Below are 17,755 nucleotides of genomic sequence, written 5' to 3' on the forward strand. Positions count from 1 at the left end.
GTTTAGAGTCCGTATCTTTACCCACCCCCCGTTCTTCCCTCTCCTGCGGGTTCCGCTCCAGAATTGGGATTTGTTTTCCATTCTCCTGCTTGACGGGTGTTGCAGAAAGAGCTCCCCGGAAGCAAAGGTTGAGCTATCTTTGAGTAATTCAGATCAGGACGAAGCCTGTGATGCACATACTTGATCCCACCGCTCCCTGGAGACGCTCGGTGTTGTCATGCGGTCTGGTTTTCACTTCGGCATCTCTAGAGAACATTTTCTGGGAAAAAATATTTTCATAGTGAAAGGATCCTCTACCAGCAGCAACACCCTCTCTCTCTGTCCAAGTTCTCTGGTCTGCCTTAATGCTTTGGTACAGCCATCGGCCGCCGGCTGCGGGAGAATAATTTGGCACTGACTGTGTACCTCAGCAGTCAACACAATAGTTTGGACTCGCCGGAAGAAGCGGCCAGGCCCCGTAAGATGCCTGTTACGTCTGAGGAGGCTTAAGAGGGCACAGAGCCAATGTCACACATTCTTGAAGAGAGAAGACTTGGGAGATCTTCTTCATGTAAATCCAACTCTAGAGTTTTGGGGCTTTTCCTTCACATAAAGAAATCGTACTTTGTCAAAGGGTGAAAAATAGAGCAATCATGCGTAATCTGATGTTTAGAAGCAAAACGGCAGATGCACGCCCGGCTTCTCCTCCCAGCTCAGGGCAGGCGTCTGTGAGCCTTGGGGGACCCGATCTGTCAGGAACAGCTTGTTCCTGGGAACTCAGACCCGGAGCACGAGCCCTCGTTTGATTCCTGACTGATCGTTTATTGGCTGTGTGGCTCTGAACATCTCTCTTAATTTCTCTTAGGGGTATTTCCTCGATAGCTTATGGGAGTGAAAGAGCTTAAAGACCGTGAGAGAGCCTGGCAGCTACCCAGAGCCTCCATGCCAGGATTTTGACTCAGACTCAGGTGAAAGCACTTCTCAAACCTAGTAACTGGCCTCCATCACCCAAGTGGGAATACAGCATGACTTGGTCCATTGCCTGCCTCAGTCAGGAATATTTTGATCCTATAATTGCATCTCAGCATTGGCCTTGATACACCTAATTCTCATAAAGGTGACCAAAGGAAGAAAGCTAGTGTAAGGGCATCTGTCTTTGCTCTAACGGAGATCCGGACTAGGAAGGCCTGGGGTTTCAGTGACTTGAGACTGGCCTTCTGTATCATTCGTAACCACAGTCGGCAGCCATACCCCGCGGGTCCTTCCTCCCTGAGAGTCTGCAACACTTATCCCAGGCTGCTTTATGTCACCTCCCCTTACCGGACACTCAGAGTTGAGTGACTTGCCAAGCGTGCTTAAGCATGGCTGTCTGCCCCCACCAAGGATGTGCTGAGCTTGGTGAAAAGAACTCAAAAGGAGACTTGTTTTTTCCCAAAACTATGTTGCCGGGCTTACCAAACAAGACACTATAATTTATAAAGCAATCAAAGTCATTATCAGAGCCCACCTTGCAAAGGTCTGCGCACACATGGACTGCTCAAAGTATGGGCCCCAACCAGCGGCAGCGACACCCCCTGGGGACCTGTACTTTCCGGGCTCCAACCCAGACCCGCCAAGTCAGAAGTCCTGGCGGTGGGGCCCAGCACACACACTGTGTTTAGGGAACACGTTCTCCAGGGGACTCCGGTCCACAATCTGAGCCCCCCCTGTGCTTTCCAAATGAGAAAACAGGTGCAGAGAGGACCAGGGGCTTGTTTAGAGCTTCCCAGTGATCAGTGACCAAGACGAGCCTAGAATGCAAAACAGCCTAGTCCCTAAATCTGAAAGCGTGCCTCCTGGTCAAGACTTCATAAGCTCTGGAGCTACAAATATTCCTGTGAGCAAACCATGCAGACGGCCGGGCAGCCCAGTGACCTTGGTAGCTAGCAAGCATCTCTCCTCAACATTCTCCTTAACCTTCGAGTCTTGCAGAAAGCCCTCTCTCAGGAAAATGCCTTGCGTGTAGTCCCATTAAACCTGCTGCATTTCCTACATCTGTTTAGAAATGTCTGCCTTGTTGCAAATCCTCCACGTTGCCCCTTGTCCCCAGTTCGTTATACTTTCTTAAGGACAGCCACCACTCTGCCTTCCAAGAAAGATAGACTAACCATGGAGATTGGATACATCAAAACAAATTCTTTTATTCTGTTTTCTTTTATAAGGTGACTGACTGGGCGTTTATTGGCTTTAAGCTGTAGAAGTCAAGATGCCAACAGAAATACATTTAATTTTCCCCTGATGCCTAACAAACAGACTTTTCAAAACCTTGTCCAATTCAGGGCCTGCTTTTTAAAAGTAGAAGGTTAAGGGAGTAAGATCTGACTTAAAGTAACTGAAAATAATTTAGTTTGACATAGACTTATTGTAGTCACTTTCAGATGAAGGCATTTCTTAGAGATGCCTTGTCCTGCTTGGTAGTCAAAACTGAAGGAAGTAATTGATAAAAATTTCCAAAATCCAAACTTGATATATTTTTCTATTATATTATTATAAAATATAGCTTAAGGTACCCAAAGGCATCCCAAATAAGCTACAGCTATGTGTTTGGGAGGAAAAATAATAAAAGGCACCTACAAGTGAAAACAAAGAAATTTTTTCAAAAGAATAAAGAAACACGTAGGGGTCACTTGGCTTGAAATTGTCAATAAGTCAATGTCATGTGTCCTTAGAGAATCAAAACAATAAAACCAGCCATGGGGAAATCAGCAGTAAAATTAATTAGATCACCTGCTCATTAACCACTAAGCTGTGGGAAATGTAATTGTGATAGGTGAGGGATGATTTCTTTCAAGAGACCGATTCATTAAAAATACAGCCGATATCTTAATACTTGAATAAGTTTCAAATTATCTCCAAAATAAACATTTCCAACTAGGGTGAGAAGCAGGTGTTTCCAAAATGAAAACTATTCGCACGAACTGTCCTGGGCTCTCGTGTCTGCATTTGGACCACTGAGTCCCACACACACTCCTCACGGTTTGGAACTCCCACTTGAAGAGGAAAGGTGGGCTCCGATCGGTGAAATGACGGGCTCTGTACCCATGCCGCTGGGAAAGGCAGGAGCCAGAATTTCACACCAAAGCCCAATCTCTTCCCAGGACCTGAGGCGAGGAGGGACAGCGGCATTACTGGCCACAGAGACCACCCGTCCCTACCAGGCTTTTGTCCTCAACTGTGCAAACTCGTGTTATTTACAGCTCAGTCCTCTGGGGTGGGGCGGGGGAGTGGATGTTGTAGGATCTGGAGCTCAATTATTCCAAAAGGAGATGATAACATTATATCTCCTCCTGGAGGAAGGCAGACTCAGGCAGCCCTGGTTTCCATAGCTGGTGAGAAAGGGTGTGCACGCCCCTCCCGGGAGCGCCCCCCAGAGCCTGGCAAACCAGAGAAACAGTGAACAGAGTCACCAGACCACGGTCAAGTGGGAACACTTTTCCTTTTATTCAAGTGCTCACAATGGATCAGTCTGTGGCATCATTTCAGCTGACATGATCCCACGAGATGTTCATCACAGGTAGTAAAGGCCTTTGGCCAAGGTCTTCACCACGGCCACATGAGGAAAAGGGGCTCCCGGGCCCGTCCCCCCACTGTCCAGGCGCAAGCGGCGCAGGCCAGCTCCCTGACCCCAGTGAAGCGGGGGGTGCAATAAGGCCCCAGCGCTGCCCGACTGTGCCACCCCACGGTCCGGGCCACAGCGGGGGCATCAGGCTGGAGAAACGTGCCCAAAGCCAGGCGTCTTGATGCTGGGGATGCCGTTCTTCCTGTAGAAGTCAGCCTTCACGTGGTTGGCTCGGCCGTGGTCCCGGTTCAGGGGCTCCACGGGCTGGTGTATGCGCCTCCCATAAACCGAGGACATCAGCACTCCCACAGGCCGCTGACGCTCCTGTCGGGGTCACCAGAACACGGGGTCAGTGCACACCTCCCTGGTCACATGACCTACCTTGTGTCCTGGAAGCCCTCTCTGCCTGCCGCACTCCTAACGTGCTTCTTAATGCCAGGGGGCCGCCTAAACTATGTCAGATCCTGTCCCTCATGCTCCGAGCCCCTCATGGCCCCCAAGTCCTTCATGGCATTCAGAGGAAGGGCAAAGAGCTTGCACCGCCACCAGGCGCCCTCTCACCCCCCTCTCACTTCAGATGGTGTTCCTCTCCCCTCCCTTCCCTCCCGCTGTCCTCCTGCCTGCCTCCCCCTCCCACCCCCCACCTTGTAATCTCCCTGCCCCCCATTTGCCGGCACCCCCATCTCCCCTGACCCCCATCTCCTCAGGCCCCCTCATCTCGATGCCCCCCATCTCCCCACACCCCCACTTTCCCAGTCCCCCTTATCTCCCGACCCCCTTCCCTCCCCAGCTCCCCAATCTCCTCTCACTTTCCCTGTGCCCCTTAAAAGGCTTTATTTCTCTGCACACCACTTACCGTGACCTGGAATTCAGTTCCCTATGTATAGGACGTTTATTTTTCTATTTCCTCGTAGGAACGTCAGCTCTAAGAGGACAGGGACTTTTTTCTCACCCCTTCTATGCTCAGTGCACATGGAAGGCACTCAGAATCTGGGGCGTGATATAGATGTTATGACAGGAAAACACTAGCCAAGTCACTGCCAACTTGGAATGAATTCACATAAACAAAAGCAATAGGAAAACACCTAATGTCTGTGACTTATGTAGTTACACCTCATAGTTCACCACTTAACTTCCCATCGAAATAAAGTTTCCCTGGAAGTGTCATGGCAACATTTTTTTTTCTTTTATATTTCACTTATTTATTTGACAGAGAGAGAGACAGTGAGAGAGGGAACACAAGCAGGGGGAGGGAGAGGGAGAAGCAGGCTTCCCGCTGAGCAGGGAGCCTGATGTGGGGCTCGATCCCAGGAGCCCCCCCTCTCCCCCCCCATCATGACCTGAGCCAAAGGCAGACACTTAAAGACTGAGCCACCCAGGCGCCCCCAGCATTCTTAACAATAGCAGCCACAGGCAAAAATCCTCTGAGCAAGAAAGAAATCCCAGGAGAGGCTCTTACGTTCTGATCTCTGTGCCTTGTGGAAAAGACGATGATATTTACTCAGCACCTGGCTCTTAATAACCATGCTGTCCTCAGATCAGACTCCGTGGAGACCGTGTCCCGAGTGCAGGAAGGCACCAGGAGGGTCTCACCGCTAAGGAGACACCCAGCCTCCTGGCACCCGACACCTGCCGTGGCTCAGACCTCGCCTCCCTGGGGCCTGGGAGTTTGGCTCCTCTGTTGCTCACACAGCTGTGCAGCCGACCTCAGTCCGAGCCCTCCCTTTCAGAAAGCCGCACACACCCAAATGAGGAGCTGCCTGTACCTGGAGGTTGGAGGCCGGTGCCTAAACTAGAGAGCATATTCTTGTTATTCTCCCAGGGTCCATGGGAGAACTAGGACAGCCAGGACTCAGAAGTTAAGCAAAAACCTGCCTTATCTGTTGAAAAGAACTTCTTAGTTTTGCCTTCATTAAGCTGTTAACTAAACCACAGAGTCACAGAAACAAACACACAGAAGGAGAAGAGAGGGAACTGGAAGCGCCTGAGTCCAGCCCCGGGGGCGGCGAGGAAGAGGAGGACCGCCCGCGGGAGTCAGCACAGCAGGCTGGTAAACAGAGATGCGCACACACAGCTAATCTGTTCGCACTTGGTCAGCAGTCGGTCTTCACATTACCTCCTCGTTCACGTGAAGTCCCAGGCTTTTTGCATGTTCTCTGTCGTCTCGGTGCAGTTTCTGGTCGTAGCCTGGGCTCTTGTTAAAAACACAGTCGTACAGGGAAATGACTCCTGTCTGGGAATAAAAAGAGAAAGCCAGGCATGGGCTCACTGGACGGCTGGGCCACGGAAATCCTCGTGGAGCTTGGAAGCCAGGCTTCTCCCTGATGGACAGTGGAGATGTGCAGTCTCCCGTCTGCACTGAGTATGTGCTCGGGAAGATCACCCCAGAGCAGACCCTGGACGACCAGAGCAGGTCCCCAAAAGGCCCAGCAAGGTGGGGACATCCCCGTGGCTCTTTTTCTGCACCTCCTACAGACCCCTCCTTGATCAAGGCACTTGACCCTCCCGATCTCTGACTGTACCACCAACACACAACCTTAACGTAACAGTAATCCACTCAGTATGTACATTTTTCTCCTTCATTTCCACCTGTCTTGTATTTCTCAGGTTTTCTGCAATAAGCTTGTACTGCTTTAAAAAATTAACCATAACTGAACACTGAGACAATATAACCGAACAGAAGTATCTGTAAGTTGCTGCCAACAGGTGGGCACCTAGTACAAATCCCTCTCCGAAGAGACAGAAATATTTCCTTTAATCAGATGCGGTAGCTCTAACAGATGTCATTCATAATGCATGGATATATATATTTGATATATAATATATGTACATTTATAATATATGCACATACATCAGACAGATATAAAAATACGTGCACACGCAAAGCTTTGATGTATTAGAAAATTATCACGTAAACAGCTTTCATCTGAAATATCTCCATTTTTTTCATCCCAAATTTCTCTTGATATAAAAATTAATTTGCTTTATCTGGTACCTAATAAAAGGAAAAGAAATTCTTGTGTTAGCTCATCTTTAATCTTCATGTGTAAGTCAGGCCTGTCCTTTATGTTCCTCCAGCCAAGGGCCCACTGCCCTGGATCTTCCAGCAGTAAACTGAGACTCGCCGTCTCGCCGGTATTTGGGGTCACAGGGCGTCTGCCTGCTCGCTTGCTTGTTTTCCCGGGCAGTAATGCTAGAACAATTTCCTCCAACTGCAGGACGCGGAGGTAGAAGCTAAACAGTGAACGGGATGCACGGCATGGGTTTGGTCTGCTGGGAAAAGGGGACCGCCCATCCTCGCCGACTGCGGGGCTCAGCGCGGCTGGCAGCAGTGGAAGTGGCAGGGAGTGATGTGGCTCCTACCCCATCCTTGACAAGTCCCTCACGGGTCACCTGTCCTGTGCCAGAGCTGCCGCTCCTGCTGGGGGAGTCGGGAAGATTGCTCACACACACGGCCACCTCCCTGGTGCAGTTAACTACCTAGTAAGGAAAACAAGGTGAGCTTTTAGGATTATTTTAGGTTCCTAAGAATTCCAACGGCAACACGCCTGTGGCACTTACTCACCTGCTTTGCCCAAGTTCAGAGTCATTCCAAGTGACTTAGGCAGGAGCCGTGGCTTTGGAGTCTGTGCCCCAATGGCCATATAATGAGGTCAGCTTGCAGGAGCTTCTTGTTGGCACTGTCCTCTGTCACCTACTGGGCTCCTGGGTCTGTTCATGCACTGGGTTGGCTGGCCCTGGCCTTCACCTGCCCTGAAGACCACCTACAGTATAGCTCATACACCCCGGGTTAAAAAACAGAAAGCCCAAATCAGTGGGGCGGAGATACCTTATTCCACTTTGGGTACTGTAAAAATCGGCTAGCTATTTGGGAAAAACAATAAACTTGGATCTTCACGGCACATTTATCATCAGAAGTCAATTCTGGATGGCTTAGAAAAACAACTGAAAAGAAAATCCATAAGGGACCTCCTACGCATAAAAGTATTGGGGAAAATGTCACAAAGAAAGTATCAATCACTTTGGTTATATAAAAATCAGACATTTGATAATCAAATAAAATGAAGACTTTTTTTAAAGCCTGTAGGAAGGATGGAGAAATCTCAGTATCTTGAACAGTGTGTAGGAGGTAGGATGTCCGCAGAAACTGGGGGCATTGGCTGGGGGCTTGCTTCTAGCCTGGAGAGGTTCAGCACACCTTGCAGCTAGCCTTTCTTGGGAAGCCACCAGGCCAGAGGGCCCTGAAGTGACACAGAGAGGCTCAAGCACACCACGCACTCTGCCGGGATGGTGGGACGTAAATTCCCCAAAGGTGGGAATGCTGGCCTCTGCAAGGCGAGGCACCACGATGCAGACCCTTCCTTTTGGGGTTCAGAGCAGAGGTCCTGGCCCGGCCCGGCTGACCCCAGCAGGCTGACCCAGACAGCAGCTAAATACCCCGTCGCCCCCACACCATCCCCTTACAGGGATTTAAGCTGGGCTCGTGGTCATAATCTAGATGTCCCATTGTCGCCAGAATCCCTCTGGCCTGGCTGACCCTGTGAAGTGAGTGTGTTTCTGGGAGTCTGCAACAGAAAGACCTGCTCCCCAACCAATCAATCAATCAATCGGATCTTTGAAAAAGAAAAAGACAAGCCTCAGCAGCACCTGAGAAGCAGGTTAGTTCCGGAGTGCCTGCCCATCTTGCCATCTGCTAGAGCAGTCTTTACGAGGGATCTCACTGCACCCACAGGGTGTGAACAGCATCTCTCTACTGTGCAGGGATGTTGCGTATCTACCACTTTCCAGAGTACAAATGAATTTGTCTGTCACTGAGAAATAAGGGGGGGAAAGCCCCTCATCAGGCCGGCAGCCTCACTTAGCAATGTGACTGTCCATTTCCAAAACCTAATCAGGCCGAAAATCTGTTTTTTTCCTGGATGCTAATTATTAATCTTTCTTCTTTCTGTCTTTCATCCCTTCATGGTTTGAAGCAAAATCGCGTTAATAAAAACCAATCTGGATTTAGATGCTATCACAAAACAGAGCTTCTGGGTTCACTGGTGTTTTGCTATTAAAATCTCTCAAGAGATTTCCTCTCTCACGCGTATCATTGCTCTTAAAAAACAAAGCAAAATGAGCCCATTTATTTTCTCTCTGGTGATCTCCCTTTGTCCCTTTGCATTTTGAGTATTGTTAAAATGTAGCATGGTCTCGTTCTGGGTGTGGTGTCTGATCACTTGCCTTCAGTTCCCCCAAGGTGACCCATACTCCTACCAGTGCAAATAACAGTGGCCCTGGGCCGATGCCGTAAGAGTGGAGACCTTCACGTTTCAACCTCCAAAGTACATTGCTCTAACCATCGGACAAGGCACCCAGCTCGGCTCCAGGACAAAAATAGGGGCGTCCCCATCTTACAGGAGACCGCAGGCTGAGAATGGAAATAAACTCATTAATTAACCAATTCAAGGTAATGCCCACGGAGCAGCAGAGGTATGCACAAAGTACAGCAGCACCTGAGAGGAAGAATCCGCACCTGCCCGGCTCGGGCAGGAAGTCCCTGTGGCTGCAGTCAGCACGGGAGAGGCCGCCTCGCATCCGTATGGCTGGAGCCCCAGGGAAGCCCCCTCCCTGCATGTTAAGCGTTGAATTGCATCCACCAAAAAATTCATACGTTCAAGTCCTAACCCCCAGGATCTCAGAAGGTGATTTAGAAATAAGGGCGCTGAGGATGTAACTAGTTAAGGTGAGGTCATACCGGGGTAGGGTTGGGCCCGTCATCCAAGAGCACTGGTGTCCTTATTTAAAAAGGTTCAGAAACCGACATAGACACGCAGAGGGAGATGATGTGAGGAGACACAGAACAGGGCCATCCACAGCCGAAGGGGAGCGGCCTGGAGCAGACTCTCCCTCACAGCCTCCAAAGGAACCAACCCTGCCAACACCTTGATTTGGCCTCCAGAACGAGGAGACAGTAAGTTTCTGTTGCTTAAGCCCCTGGTCTGTGGTACCTTATTATGGCAGTTCCAACGCACACACTTGGCAGCGAGCAACAGCCATCTTGTGAACAATGGAAAGTAAGAATGGAGCTAACGCATTCTGCTTCAAGTAAACTGAGTCAGTAGACCATTCAACCCAGACAACCGGGTTGGTCGACATCACCAATATTCAGTTCTGCTCTACTCCTGACTCCACAGAGGGTTAATCTCCTCTGCTCCTTTGGGCGACTGAAGCCAAGTGGCCAGTTCTCAGCAATGAACTATGAGTGGGGGGTGACATGGGACACCAGGTAAAAGCCTGTGGGGACCCCTGAAGCTTCCCGTGAGTGTTAGCAGCTTCCTCGGCGGTTGGTGAGTGACTCTCGTGGGCAGAGCCATCCCTCGGATCCCCGTTGGACTTTTAACGTGAGAAATAAGCCTTATTTGGGGCATTGAGACTTTGGAGGCTGTTGGTGATTGCAGCATAACCCTGTTCCTCATGCCTAAAGCAAGCAGGTACCTGAGGAAGTCCTGGCTTCTACCGCCTCCAGCCTACAAGGGCGCATCTGCGGGTCCCGCACTTCTGTGCCCAGTTCCCCCCAGAGGGGTTACACACACTCTCACACCAATAACAGGAGTTAAGATCTCCAGCAAACTGGGACCTGAGTCCATCCTTTCCTCCTCTCTTTCAGATCGTTTAAATACAAACGCACTGTTATTGTCCATTCAAACGAGGTAATGAGAAAAAGGAAATTAATACATTTTTACCGTGGTACTCGGGCAGGGGTAATGTTATGTGCTCACTGAACACACTTTCTCTTCCAGAATAAACAGAAGACCACAATCACCAGGTGCGATCACAATTAGGCTGGGGCCAGGTGACAAGCTCTGGCAAACAACTGTGGGGGAAACCAGCGAGCATCACCTTCTAGGTGGTGGTCCATAAGAGCTCTCATGTGCCCTCCATGCTCTCCCCTGGCTCTTTGACCAGCAAGTTCAGAGGGTCCAATGCAGGACTGCAAGCTCCCAAAGATCCGCACATCTGGGAACCACTAAAAAGGAGCCTGGTTTCCCAAGTTACTGGGCAGGAGAAACACACATGAAGAAAGAAACACTCTTCCATTATGTTAACGTTTATATGCACAAGGCCAGTGGTGTGCTTATGTTAACAAGCAGCTCTCTGGACAAAAAAGTCCTGACTTGTAACATTTGCTAATTTCCGCAGTAGAAATACTCTCACCGTGCCTGATTTCAGGCTTCCAAACGAATGCAGAGTTCAAACAAAATGCTAAAATGTACGAGCAGGCTCTGACACTGGTTAAGACTCTCAGGGTTCAGGGTCTGTTTGCTTCCAGAGCACATCCCAGCCCGCCTGGACCGAAACGTTAATCAAGCTGTGATCAGGCTGCGTTCATTTCCTCTCTTAGTGGGCATAGTACTGTTACCTCTCATCCGGAGGGTTTCAGACACTGTTTGCCTACCAGTGTGTGACCTACTTTTAAAAAAATGACAATTCTCAAGGTGATCCAGAAGAGTTTCCTTTGATTCATAGGGGCCTCATTTTTACTACTGGTAAGTCTAGTGCTTCTCCCCAGGGGGGGTCCAGCGGTATGTGAAACTTAATGAGGACATTTTCATTAATTCTAACATCATTGAAAATTCCATTCTCGGAAGGACTGTCGCTTGTCAAGGATATAATGTTAGCTCTTAAAAGGACAGTACTCAGCTCTTCTCTTTGGCTCCTCTGTGGCAAAGATTCTGTTTCTAGATCTAAGGGCACAAGTTTGGGAAATGGTTGTAACTTTTCCAACAATCTGAAATTTTTACCAGTTTAATAAGAATCCTATCATAAGCAGCCTTGTTAATGCGGTTTTTTCACTGCTTTTAAGGGATCTGTTGCTGGCAGTGCTGCCCAAAACCAGAGCCCTAGAACCTGCCGCCTTACCCCTGAGTTGAAGTGAACAAACACCCACCTTTGATCTCACGTGTATTTCCTACTGGAGGTGTCTCTGAGTGAGGGGTCTGCGCAATCTGTCGCCAAGAGGAGACCTGGTACTTGCTCCTGCTTCTGTTGACTCCAGTGCCCTCACACCCCCGCCCCCCAGCTATTCACATCACTGAAGGAAGGGTGAGCCACCCGTGCTGAAACTTGGCCAGATCTATTGGGGATAACGCTGTCCCTTTTCCTGTGTCACTGTACCCCTCAAAAGGGGATGACTTTGAAAAAAACGTCTAAGTGGGCGCCTGGGTGGCTCAGTCGGTTGAGCGACTGCCTTCGGCTCAGGTCATGATCCCAGGGTCCTGGGATCGAGCCCCACATCGGGCTCCCTGCTCGGCGGGGAGCCTGCTTCTCCCTCTGACCCTCCCCCCTCTCATGTGCTCTCTCGCTCTCATTCTCTCTCTGTCAAATAATAAAAATAAAATCTTTAAAAAAAAAAAGAAAAGAAAAGAAAAAAACGTCTAAGATACGGTGTTACATGAAAAGGGCAAGCTGCAAATACATATGCACAGCTGTGTGATCTGCGTGTAAACGTGTTCTTTTATTTATTTATTTTTAAAGATTTTATTTATTTATTTGAGAGAGAGAGAGAGTGAGAGAGAGAGCACAAGAGGGGGTAGGGTTAGAGGAAGAAGCAGACTCCCCGCCGAGCAGGGAGCCCGATGCAGGACTCGATCCCGGGACTCCGGGATCATGACCTGAGCCGAAGGCAGTCGCTTAACCAACTGAGCCACCCAGGCACCCTAAACGTGTTCTTTTAAACACAGACAGCACTGCGTTCATGTGCGCACAGCGGACGACCCCCGACTCCAGCTGTTTCGGCCCATACGTAGGACTTCGGCTAGAAGGACGCGTGCACGGCCTCTCCCCTCACCCTTCCTCCCTCCCTCGGGGTACCCTTCCTCTTGCTAAGCTCCACCTGCCCTGGAGGAAGACATTCAGCCCCACCCCTTGCGCCCACAGACCTCCAGTTTTCTGTCACTGGACAGGGAAGATGCAGCCGCCTTCAGAAGAAGCAACACCGTCCACTCCCAGTGTTGGTCCCTGAGGAGCAGAGCAAGGCCAAGGAAAACCCAGGCAGCAGGTAATGCCAAAGGGAACCTCTATCTAGTCTAAGAGGCTAATCTTGTCAGTGACTTATCCTGGTTTAAATAAACTTTGCATCCCATTCCTGCACGCCTCCTTCATTCACTGCAGCCGGTATTTATGAAGCGCCCACAATGAGACGGGCACCGTTGAGATTGCTTGGGACAGAACCATGACGACAATAATCCCTGTCCTCACAAGCTCAGACTTCAGTGGAAGAAACAAGCAGCAAGATAACTAAGTAAAATGTTTAGTCAGTTGATACTAAAACATGTACAGGAGGAAAAACGGGCAGGGAGGGGGAAGGAAACGTCTCTGGGGGGTGCTCATAACTTCATTCAGCGGGCACTCATTTTTACTGCAAGCATGTGGGTGCAAGGGTCTGCCTAGATTTTAAGAAGTAAAGGAGCACCAGAACTGGAGCTTACCGCTCCTCCAGAGCCCTTAGGAGCGGCTGAGGTTGCGTGGCAGATTGCTCCGTGCCTAAGGATGAAGAGGCTCCATCTCGGAGGGGGTGGGGGGTGGCGGGCTCGTACTGAACACCTCCTATACACTGGATGTGGGCATCTCTGGACAGTCAACATGCATCGTTTTATCTACAAAGTGCGTGGCTGCATTCGGTGAAGGGCAACTCCCTGATCAGGAGGGTCAAGAAACAGCCTCTCGCCTCCCTGCCTCCACCATACACCAAGAAGGAAAGTGGGCTAATCTCACTAAAGCTAGGGTGAGGCTTTCTGAGCCAAGCTTCACCTAAGACACAGCTATCTACAATCCGGCTTACCATGAGGGAAAGCATATTCTAAAACCACCTAAGAATTTTTTTTTTTTAATGTAGCTCTTAAACTTTGAGAAATTTAATAAAATCTTTCATAAAAGGGCATTGTCCTTTGACTTAGCTTTTCCATTTCAGTGGCAGAAATGTTGCGTAAGGCAGAAGAAGGAAAAAAAGTAATTTAAAGACATCACTGAACTGAATCTGCCTTGCTGCCATCGGAACAATTTTATAGGAAAAGCCCCCGCTGCCAGAGCTCCCTCGGGGGCAGTATGGGAGTTGATCACATTTTAGCTGGCAGCTTTAGACGACAGATTTGTCTCAGGATCCAAGGCATTACTGGGCCTTAAAATAAGTGTGCTGCATTGAGAGCCTGAACTCTGGGCTCTTCCAGGGGAGATGCCTTAGATTAGAAGCCACCAGAATGACACTCAGATTACCTGCCTCACCTGTAAATCTCTGACAGCAAACAAGGGTGAGGGATCTAAGACACCGGCCGGAAACTAACCTTCAGTGAAAGGAAACTCGAATGACCACTAACAAAAGCAAACGGTAATAATCACAGCCCTACTTACATGGGGTTTCCTATGTACGACTGTATACCCATGACTTAAATTAAGTCCCATAATCACTCCATGAAGCTGGGACTGTTTCCTAGAAGGTGACACGGAGGGTTTGTGACTTGGGCAGTCTGCTCAGCTGGTAAGGGAGCCAGTATTTTTACCCAAGACTCCTCGGCCTGTGCTACTAACTGATCACTGAGTGTGTCCCACAGTAATTGACTTAAGAGCTAATTCTGCCAATTTGTTCTCAGCTTTGGGTGCAGCCTGGGTTCACAGTTAACTGAGAGGCAGCTGAGTCCTCTAGCAAATTTGTGATACAAAGCTCATCCTCTTCAGTCCAACTGATCTCACGGTAGAGAATCAGTTTCTGCAGCCCCCCAGCCGATTAAATACTAGTTCATATAATCCCCAGGAGCATGTTATTACCATTGGCGGCTATCCAGTAAATGTACTTTGAAATGCCTTTTGTTTTTCTTGCGGCCTTTACGGCTCTTTTATTCAGATGTTAATATTTCTGCTACATCATTTTCTTCTGTGTGACACTAAAGACTTCAGGATTTGAATTTGCTTGTGACCCCAGTTATCAAAAGTGTACCGAATTTTTTTTTTCATAAAGTCTGTTTTGCATTCATTCATTCGAAGGCCCATTCCTACCTTCCAGGGACAGTAATCTATCAGAGCAGGGGTTGGCGGACGTTTTGTGTAAAGAGACAGACAGTCACTGTTTTAGGCTTTCAGGTCACATGGTTTCCTGTTGCAACTACTCAACTCTGGTGGTAGCCACAGATACTACTAAATGAATGAGCATGGGACCGTGTTCTAATAAAACTTTATTAAAACAGGTAGTGGGCCAAATTTGGCCCAAGGGCCTTTGTGTGCAGACCCCTGAATTAGAGGGGCATACTTCTTGCCTACGCCTGATTTCCTTCTAAGTACAGAGCCGCGGGCACCTCATACCTCAGGCATCTCTCTGCGTCTTGTCCCCAGAAAGGTAGAGTCACATATCAGATTGGTGCATTTAGGAATAAACTGGACCTGCCATGTCCAATTCTGCTCGTTTCCTGTTGGCAGTACCTGGCCCACAGGGGGTGGGGGTTCAGCTCTGCTTTTTCTGGGGCCCACAGCTGCAGTGGCCGGGTAGGTATATCTACCTGATTCAGAGCTACAGTGTCCGCAATCAATTTTTACCCAGAATTCTTAGCAGGAACCTGCAACCTGGCTTTTATCTCTGATAAATATGTATCTTGACCCCCATCTGTTTTAGTCTTTTATCTTATTTCTCCATAGTCTCAAAGTGGTACTTAATAGGACTCCTCAAAGGCACACATAAAATGATGTATTTGTAACTTTTTTTCATTTTGTCAGGAAGCCAGACAAAATTTATGTTCTCTCAATAAAACAGCATGGACCAACTTTAAGCACGGAGATTCCTGGCCTTTCGGCTGGTTCTCTCATGCTGTGCAGGAATGCTCTGCATGAGTCATAAATTGGCAATGATACAGGTTTTGCATGCTTAAATTGTAAAATTCATTTAATACATGAAATTATTTACAGATAAAAGTTCTTTCAAAACATATTTCTCGGGCACCTGGGTGGCTCAGATGGTTAAGCGTCTGCCTTCAGCTCAGGTCATGATCCCAGCGTCCTGGGATCGAGTCCCACATCAGGCTCCCTGCTCCTTGGGAGCCTGCTTCTCCCTCTGCCTCTCTCTCTCTCTGTCTCTCATGAATAAATAAATAAAATCTTTAAAAAAAAACCATATTTCTCATGGGAGGAAAAAATATGAGGTCCCTCGTGGCAATGAGGTTGGGCACCATTGCTCAGAACCTCCCCAGTGTTCATACCTGGTGGATATTCATGCTTAGGAGCATAGGCACCAGGGCTGCAAGGACAGCGTGCTGCAGATGTCCCCTTTCTTCCTTCCGTCCTCCCGTCCTTCCGTATTGCTCAAAGCCAAACAGAGAGGTGCTAACAGATATGAGATCCCCCTGGCCAAGGGTTATGTGTTAGCTTGCTCGGGCTGCTAAAACAAAGCACCCAGACTGGGGGGTTTAAACAAGAGAAATGTACTGTCTCACCATTCTGATGGCTGGAAGTCTGAGATCAGGGTGTCCACAGGGTTCGTTCCTCCTGAGGGGCGAGGGGAGAGCTGTTCCCAGCCTCTCTCCTTGGCTTGTAGAAGGCCATCTTCTCCCTGTCCGTTCCCACCATCTTCAATCTATGCGTGTCTGTCTCTGGGTCCAAATTGCCCCTTTTCATAAGGACACTGGTCATACTGGATGAGGGACCCTCCATGACCTCACTTTAGTTGGATTACCTCCATAAAGACCCCATCTCCAAATAAGGTCACATTCTGAGGTGCTTGGGATGAGGACTCTAACATGAGAATTTTAAGAGGACACAATTCAACCTGTAACAGTTGTTTAAACTAGAAAGCACTGCTTGTGTTTGTAAGACTAAGCTCCATGATGTTCTCTTATATTTCATGCATGGCAAGTCCTCCAGTGTGTGCTGACCTGATCTGAATGGGGATTCACCTGGGCTCTAGGGCTTGTGGGTGGGGAGGAGGAAAGGAAAGGAAGAATGGATTCTGTGGGAATACCTCACACATCATGAGGGAAAGACCTCTGTCCCCCCAGGCACTTGGCTCACCTCCACCCTCCCTGAGCCACTCACTGTCTCTGCAGGCTGAGCATCTTTGAATAATGATGCCCCTGCACCCTGAACCCCAAGACACACTGGAGACATTTAGGGAAAATGGCTTGATGAAAGGAGTAGAGGACTCCTGACAAGTTCTGAATTTGATTCTCTTCCTTTGGGTTCCTTTCCAGCTTCTGTTTCAAAATGGCCTATACAGACCAGCAGGCTTTCCCCATGAGGCCCACGTGCCTGCTGCAGCCAGGTGAGAATCTAATGAGGGCTTCCTGCCCTGTGCTCCCCACGGGCGGCTGTCCAGATCTGCCTCGTGGTCATCTTCGGTTTGCAGGGGGCTCTCCAGGGGTGTCCGTACCCGTGACTTTCTGGGCACAGTCGCTGCACTGAGGGCTGTCAGGCTGACCCCAGAGGGAGTCCTGCCTCAGTCCACTGCACAGCCCTGGCACTCCCGAGACCCTCTCCCAAATCCAGGGCAGAGCGGTCACCTTGCTGCCCCTGGTAGTAGTTCTGGAAGCCCAGAGGCTCCCAAACCCTTCCCCTAAGAACGGTTGACCTAACCCACCCCCCAAATAGCTCAGGACACCAGGCTGAGCATTCTCACACCCCACCCTACCCTGTATGCCTTAACCCCAGCGCCTCATTCCAGCGAGCATGCCCCCCACCCCAACACACACACACACACAGGGCTCAGCCCCCGCTCATTCTCTAGGTGAGGGGACGTCCACCTTACTCTTGCGGTCCTGGTAACTGTACTCTTTGGGGTCAAGGTGCCCCGGAGCAAGGCCGCTCTCCCACCTTCTTTCCCCCTGTGACTCTGATGTCTCCTCACGCCCCGCCCCTGCGCCCTCACAGGCTGCGCACACCCGCACAGGCCCCCACCCTCCACCCCTCACCCCCCTGCAGCCCTGCCCGACAGTCCCAGGCCAGAGTTGCAGCCCAGACCTTCGGACTGCCCCGAAGTGTAGCACCGGCCTACAGCCCCGCCCCATCCACCCTCCCCTGGTCTTCTCCACAGCCTTGGTCCCTAGCAGTGAGGCCCCAGTCCGGTCTCCGGCAGTGCAGCTCCACCCCAGCCCCGCTACGCCGCAGGACGGCCTCGCCCCCATCCCGCCTCTCCTCCCGCCCCCTCCCCGGCTCTGCAGCCCC

The 17,755-nt window shown here is 49.8% G+C and overlaps 1 protein-coding gene across 1 annotated transcript in view; it reads right to left on the minus strand.

Annotated features, from left to right (window-relative positions):
- Positions 1-2,837: 2,837 nt before the first annotated feature.
- CUNH5orf49 (chromosome unknown C5orf49 homolog) overlaps positions 2,838-17,755 on the minus strand; it is a 15,416-nt gene continuing 498 nt past the window's right edge. The window contains exons 2-3 of the mRNA XM_034998776.1: positions 5,694-5,810; positions 2,838-3,901 (exon numbers count right to left, since the gene is read on the minus strand). Of these exons, the coding sequence (XP_034854667.1) occupies positions 3,722-3,901; positions 5,694-5,810 (297 nt within the window). The 3' untranslated portion in view covers positions 2,838-3,721. The remainder of the gene's footprint in view (positions 3,902-5,693; positions 5,811-17,755) is intronic.

The sequence above is a fragment of the Mirounga leonina genome, unplaced genomic scaffold, assembly GCF_011800145.1.
Source record: "Mirounga leonina isolate KUSES-001 unplaced genomic scaffold, KU_Mleo_1.0 Mir_95, whole genome shotgun sequence".
Lineage (NCBI taxonomy): Eukaryota > Metazoa > Chordata > Mammalia > Carnivora > Phocidae > Mirounga > Mirounga leonina.